The 6,690-nt window shown below is 63.3% G+C and overlaps 2 protein-coding genes across 2 annotated transcripts in view; one reads left to right on the top strand and one right to left on the bottom strand.

Annotated features, from left to right (window-relative positions):
- Nucleotides 1-1,544, top strand: part of Syngr3 (synaptogyrin 3) — an 11,110-nt gene extending 9,566 nt beyond the window's left edge. The window contains exons 3-4 of the mRNA XM_013011250.1: nt 29-171; nt 249-1,544. Coding sequence (XP_012866704.1) covers nt 29-171; nt 249-458 — 353 coding nt within the window. The 3' untranslated portion in view covers nt 459-1,544. The remainder of the gene's footprint in view (nt 1-28; nt 172-248) is intronic.
- A 1,040-nt stretch (nt 1,545-2,584) lies between these two features.
- Znf598 (zinc finger protein 598) overlaps nt 2,585-6,690 on the bottom strand; it is a gene marked incomplete at its 5' end in the record, with an annotated part of 9,969 nt that continues 5,863 nt past the window's right edge. The window contains 8 exons of the mRNA XM_013011249.1: nt 2,585-3,479; nt 3,565-3,718; nt 3,822-3,966; nt 4,257-5,008; nt 5,096-5,180; nt 5,306-5,493; nt 5,807-5,924; nt 6,278-6,495. Of these exons, the coding sequence (XP_012866703.1) occupies nt 3,126-3,479; nt 3,565-3,718; nt 3,822-3,966; nt 4,257-5,008; nt 5,096-5,180; nt 5,306-5,493; nt 5,807-5,924; nt 6,278-6,495 (2,014 nt within the window). The remainder of the gene's footprint in view (nt 3,480-3,564; nt 3,719-3,821; nt 3,967-4,256; nt 5,009-5,095; nt 5,181-5,305; nt 5,494-5,806; nt 5,925-6,277; nt 6,496-6,690) is intronic.

The raw sequence follows: 6,690 nt of genomic DNA, 5'->3' as shown, positions 1-6,690 counted from the left end.
GCCTGACCTCCGGCCGCCATCCCCGCAGGGCTCTGGTCCTTCCTGTGGTTCGTGGGCTTCTGCTTCCTCACCAACCAGTGGCAGCGCACGGCCCCCGGGCCCGGCACCGCGCAGGCGGGGGACGCCGCGCGCGCCGCCATCGCCTTCAGCTTCTTCTCCATCCTCAGCTGGGTGAGTGTGGGCCCCGAGGGCGGCCTGGGGGCGGGAGATGCCCGACCGGCCGCCGCTGACCCCGGCTCCCTGCCCAGGTGGCGCTGACCGTGAAGGCCCTGCAGCGGTTCCGCCTGGGCACCGACATGTCGCTCTTCGCCACCGATCAGCTGGGCGCCGGGGCGGCCCAGGCCTACCCTGGCTACCCGGTGGGCAGCGGTGTGGAGGGCACCGAGACCTACCAGAGCCCACCCTTCACCGAGACCCTGGATACCAGCCCCAAAGGGTACCAGGTGCCTGCCTACTAGTGGTTGGCAGGCTGGGGCCAGGGCTGAACGGCCACCCCACCATCGCGGGCCTCAAGGCCTCTGTCCGGTCCTCCCTGCCAGCGTCAGGGACAGAGAAAGTGGCCATTGTGGGCTTCTGGGGCCTAAGACAGGGCAGCCTCCCCGAGGTGCCCGGGCCCTTCAAGTTCAGTCTGCCCCAGGCCTGAGGCCCTGAGCAGGACAGCTTGGCCTCCAGTGGACTGGCCCGGGAGAGGTCAGCCATCCTGGGACTCGCTTGTCCACTCACGAGCAGAAGTCCGGCCGCACCCCTGTGGCTGGGCGCAGGGGCTGCCTGGGACTAGAATGGGGACACTAACCCCACCCAGCAATCGTTCCCTATCATGTGTCTGTGGGCTGTGGCTGTCCTTGATCCTGTCATGTGGTTCCTCCATTTCTTCTTAAAGGTTTTCGAGAGCAGCTGGGCCTGTCAGTGTTGTGATTGTGGTCAAATCTCCAGGTCTCATCTCCTAGTGCTCTGCAAGCTGCCTCTTTCTCCCTCCCTCTCTCCCTCCCTCTCTTTCTCTCTCTCTTTCTCGCTAGTGCCCAGGTGTGGGTAGTTCTGACCAGGAAGGCACAGACAGGCCTGAGCACCAGCCCTTCAGTAAGACCTTGCCCAGGGGAGGAGGGGGAACACGTGAGTACCGGAAGCCAAGCCCCAGAGGCCTCTCACAGGAGAGGCCTAGGCCCATTCCATCTATCCATGGTGCCCCTGGAGACCACCATTCCTACAAACTGCTTTATCTTGGCTTTGTGGACTAGTCCTTCCCTCCCTCCCCAGTACTGTTTTAAGGCCCAGCCCCTGGTGGGGGTCCTTGTAAGTAGTTGAATACTCATGCATTGCTTGAAGCTGGCTTTTCACATTAAGTCGAAAGCAAACACATTGCCATATTTCATTCTTGCAGACAAGATGCCTCCCTCTGGAGTTGCAGTGGACTGACAGCCCTGTACATTGTAGCATAGGTCAATATGTGGATGTTTAAGTGGACATGTTTACAATTTTTGTATGTGTAGATCTCCCCTCCCTCTTCTGAAAAAAACAAATCTGTGATTGTTTCTCCAGTGTCCTGTTTCGACGCAGCTTCTTTACAATAAAGACTGTGTGTTGACCACATGTGGCCACTCTTACAATCATTTCTGCCCTTCCCCTGCCTGGTGCCCGGGGCTCCTCCTCTTCCTCCTATTGCTTAGAATTCCCTAGTATAGATCTACACAGCAGTTTAGCGATTCACCCCGTGAAGGGAATCTGGGTTGCTTCCAGTTGGGGGAGATTACATATACAACTATTATGTCACTCACAGAGAGGTTTTTGCTTGAATGAACATAAGTTTTATTTCTCTGGGATAAGTGCCCAAAAGCACAATTGCCGGGTTGTACAGTAAGTGCACATTTAGTTTTAAAAGAAATGGCAAACTGTTTTCCAGAATGTTTAACTCCTTGAATAATTGATGTTCACTGTACAGAATGGCCTTTATTTAATGCAATAGATCTCTCTTCCCGGACCCCAGGCACTGCCCACAGTGCTGGGGCTTTGTGTATCTTGCCAGAGACACCTGTGTGTATATCAAGCAGAACTTTCGAGCAAACTCCCTTTCCTTAATGTTAACATTCAGTGTTTTTTTGTTTTTGCTTTTTTTTTGGTCCTGAGACCTGAACTTTAGGCTTGGGCACTGTTTCTCAGCTCTTCAGCTCAAGGCTAGCACTCTACCATTTGAGCCACAGCACCACTCCTGGCTTTTTTCCTTTTGCTTATATGGTGCTGAGGAATCGAACCCAGGGCCTCAGGCATGCAAGGCAAGCACTCTACCACTGAGCCACATTCCCAGCCCTGAAATGGGTATTTCTTGAAGTGAGATTTGAGTGCTCAATCAAGCATGGCCATGTCTGTTCCTGGAACACTGGGCAATGCCAGGCCACCAACAGGGGTCCTGGGACCTGAGGCTGATGGCCCCTTCCTGAGAGCAGACCCCACCCACCTAGCTTCCTGGCAAGCTGCCTGCTGGCAAGCCCATGCTGCCGCATCTGAGGAGCTCAGGCGTCCCAGTGGCCAGGGGATGGGGTGGGTGGTCACTCAGAGAGCAGACAAGCACAGGACAATGGCTATGTGCAGTACTGCAAAATAAATTTATTTGAAGATAAACTGTCTTATAAAATGTCAGAGGCAATGTGAGACCCCAGATACAGCTTGTCTCATAAAAAGATTCAACTTCAAGTAGCACAATTTTGTGTCTGGTTTAATCTGGACCATTCTGAATTATCAAAGAGCCAACTGCTTACACAACACGCTCAACCTGTGACTCCAGCACCAGTGGGCCTGTGGCTCTGAGCTCTGGGGCTGCGGGCTCGAGGCCAGGCACCCACTGTGGGCCCTGGGCCTGACCCCAGGCTCCCATCCCCGCACCCTGCTCTTTCCCTCCCCTGGCACCTTACAAAACACGAAAAAGCACACAACAGTGCCCACTACTGAGCAGAGGACGGGACCTCTGGGTGTGCACGTGGCACACGGCAGCCCTTCCTGGTGACTGCTGGCGGCCTGGCCAGCCAATGGGCCTGAGCAACAGCCTCACGGGAGCCCTGCCTAGCTGCACGGCAGCTGGGAGGAGGAAGAGGTAGACGCAGGGTGCGAGCCCTGGCCCTCACTGGCAGCAGCAGCTACGTGATGATCCTGGCAATGGCTTGGAGAGAGGGAAAGTCATCGTCGCGGGCTGCATGCAGCGCCTGGTGGTTCTTGACGTCACCATGCGCGAGCACCTGCTGACAGGTGGGGCACACACAGTAGTCCAGGCCGGCCTGCGGGGCGCTGGCCTGCCACGCGCTCCTCTTGTTCTTCTTGGCTTTGGCGCCCACGGGCTTCTCATGACTGCGAAAGTCGGCGTGTGCGCACAGCAGCTCCTGCTGTTTGGCCGTGTCCGGCAGCAGCACCAGCAGCTCGCTGAAGATCTTCTGGAAGTTCTCCCCGAGCAGGTCCCGGCAGCTCTTATAGTACTGTGCTGCAGAGACCATCCCCTGGTGCCAGAAAGCCATGCCAGTCACTCCCGGCCTGGGCCCAACAGGCCGTCCTCCCGGCCCTGGTCCGCCTGGCCCCACTCACCTGTCGGAACTCTCCCGAGTGGCTCTTGAACTTGCTGAAGCGGGCCTCATCGCTCTGCAGGAAGTCTTTGATGGACTGGATGAGCTGTAGGTTCCTTTCCCGGAAGTTCTCGGGCACCAGGTAGGCCTGGGGTGTTGTGGGTGGCAGCCTGGGTCTGGGGTCAGATGGCGACGATGAGGCTGCCGCATTTCAGGTGGCTGGAGAGGGTGGCGCCCTCTGCCAAGCCCCCTGGTGAGCCTGGCACCCGCCTCACTTACGCTTTGGCGGTGGTGGTGGGGCTGGGGGCACAGGGTGTCTGGGAGCCGGGCAGGAGGCTGGAGAAGCCGGGTGGTGGCTTGCTGGCAGGAGGCACCAGGCCTGGCGGTGGCAGTGTGCCCTTCAGGAGCACAGCGGTGTTGAAGCCTGGGGCGGGTGGAAGGATCTGAGCAGGCTGGCCTAGGCCCCCAGGCTGCCTGCCCCTGCCAGCCTGTCCACAGGCTGGGGCAGCCTGGCTTGCCTGACAAGGTGCACTGGACGGGTCAGGGGAGGGCGCAGCATTACGCGAGGTGAAGATGCTCCCTGCCTTCCAGCTGTTCCCAGGCCGCCCCAAGCCCACCGCGGTGGCCCTGCCCCGCGCCCCGGCGCTGCCATCTCTGGGCTCCAACCTGACGCCACCACCCCAGCCCTTCTTGCTTGGAGCGCCGCCAGCATACCTGGCGGGGGAGGCATCCTCGGGGGTGGGCAGGGGCCTCCAAGTGCCGGGAAGTCTTGGCGGGGTGAGCAGGGGAGGGGCCCCACAGGCCTTGGGAGCCCAGGGGGCTCCTTGGGGATGCTCTTTGCCAGGACCATCCCCTCCGTGTGTCCATTAACGACGACGCCTACTGGTGGCCCCTCTGTTCCGCCTGGAGGGGCTTCAGGGGCCTGCTCTGCCCCAAGGGGCTTTGGGGTACGGTTGGGAGGTAGCGGTGGGGGCGATGGAGCCTTGAGCTTCTCGGAGCCCACCTTCTTCTTCCTGCCAACCTTCACGGTGCTGGGAGTGGCCGCGGGCGGCGGCAGGGCGGGGGGCGCAGTGCGCTCGGGCGCAGCGAGGCCGCCCCGCTCCTCCGCCTCCACGGGGGGCGGGCCGCCCTTGCGCCCACCCCTGCCCCCCTTTCCTGCCTTCCTCGGGAGGTGGGCGCCCCCACCCACAGCTTGGACCGCTGGGGGGGGCGGGGCCCCCTTTTTGCTACAGCTGTTGTTCCAGGCAGAGGCAAGGCTGGGGGGCCCGGAGCTGGGCTTAGACGAGGAGGACACGAGGGCAGGGAAGTCTTCCTCCTGGAAGGTGCTCCTGCCCCGCGCGGGGCCGGGGTACGCCAGCGCCAGCCCCACCGTGCCCGGGGTGCCTGCTGCGGGGCAGGAGGAAGCGGAGGCACAGAGACTGGGGAAGTCTTCATCCTTGAGTTTTGGGGTGGGCAGCGGGAGGGCGCTAGGTCAGGGGAGAGCAGAGCTGGTCAGCGACACGCCAGGCGCTGGCCAGCGCCCCACACAGGTGCCCCCCCCCGCGGGCACACACCTGGGAACGCCGGCCACGGCGCTGGGGCCTGCGGCCGGGAAGGCTTCCTGACTCACAGGCCCGTTTGCTGAGGTTTCTTTAGGGCCTAGGAGACCAGAGGCACCATCAGGCCGCGGGGATGGGCTTGGGGAGAGCGCAGGGGACGGGTCCCGGGCATGCTGCCGGGCCTGGGCTGCCCGCTCTCCGCCCTCCCCTCAAGGCCTGGCTCACCTGGGCCTTCTCCCTGAGGCCGGGGCAGGCGTCGGGAGCCTCGGGGCTCCTCAGGGGCCCGGGCTGTCGCTTCCTCCTTCTTGGACCTGCCACCCTCCTCTCGACCCTCACTCCTCCGAGGGTCCTCCTGCTGCTGGGCGGCCACCGAGGCCCGGATGGCAGCAGCCACCTCTCGGTCCTCTTCTTCCCTGGGGGGAAGGAGGGGAGGCTTCAGACTGTGAGACAGGCCAGCCTGGCACATCTGTGCGTCCAGGGCTTTCCGTCCCAGCCTCGGCGCTGACACGGGCTGCGTCACCGCCCCCTCCCCTGGGCATGGCGTCCCCGGCTTCCACCAGGGAAGGGCCAGAACGTTTTGCTCACTAAGGACACACAGCAGATCCTGTTGGCACCCCAAGATCCTGAGCCCCTGCCCATGTCCTTTCCCAGCGCAGCTGGTGGCCGTGCCACCGCTGGCGGGTAGCACCAAAAGAACGTCAGCGGCGCGCGTGCGGGTGGGCCCACCTCTTGTACCTCCAGCTTCCTCGGCGGCTCTGCTGGGCGCCGCGCCCGCTGGCCCGGCCCGCGCGGCCCTGGCGGCTGTACCTGTCCACCTCCTCGTAGTCCTCGCCACTGACGACCCCTGCATCGGCACACAGCCCGTCACCCGCCCCGGCCTCGAAGGGCCGCAGGCTGCACGAAGGGCCGTGCGCCCGCAGCCCCTGGCTGTGGGCACACACCAGCGGTGACTCGACGACCTGCGGCCGAGTCAGAGGCGCAGCGGAGCGGCGCTCAGCTTCCGGATGCAGAGAGCCCCATAATTCCAGGCCAAGACGCTGAGAAGCAGGCGGGAGGGGGCTCCCGGCGCCCACAGGCGCGCAGTGCCGGGGCGCAGGCGGGGCAGCTCCTCCCCGCGGGGCCCGAGATCTCCAGGGACCCCGCACACCACCCGGGAGCCAGGCCAGGCCGGGCAGAGCCCACCGATCGCTCGCTCACCCTCACTGCGGCGGGAGTGCCGCGGCGCGAAGCTGAACTGCAGGTCAATCTGGCGGTTCTGGCGCGCCTCCGCGCGGCTGCGGCTGTGGCAGGCCGTCTTGTGCGCCTTGAGGTCGATCTCCGTGCGGAAGGCGTGGGTGAACTGCTCCGTGCTGCAGCGGCCCTCCTCACACAGGAAGTGCTTCTCCCGGAAGTGCTCGCGCAGGTACGTGTAGTCACTGAGGGAGTTGGGTGTCACGGGGTGTCTGGAGGGTCACCTCGCCCGCCCCGCCGGGCCCCGCCCACCTGTAGCAGTCCTGGCCCCGCCCACCTGTAGCAGTCCTGCGCCCCGCCGGCCCCGCCCACCTGTAGCAGTCCTGCGCCCCGCCGGCCCCCGCCCCCCTGAGCAGTCCTGCGCCCCCCCCCCCCCGGCC

The sequence above is a fragment of the Dipodomys ordii genome, unplaced genomic scaffold (genome assembly GCF_000151885.1).
Source record: "Dipodomys ordii isolate 6190 unplaced genomic scaffold, Dord_2.0 Scaffold14, whole genome shotgun sequence".
Taxonomy (NCBI): Eukaryota; Metazoa; Chordata; class Mammalia; order Rodentia; family Heteromyidae; genus Dipodomys; species Dipodomys ordii.
Note: the sequence above shows the minus strand (reverse complement) of the source record. Positions and strands in the feature narration are given on the sequence as shown.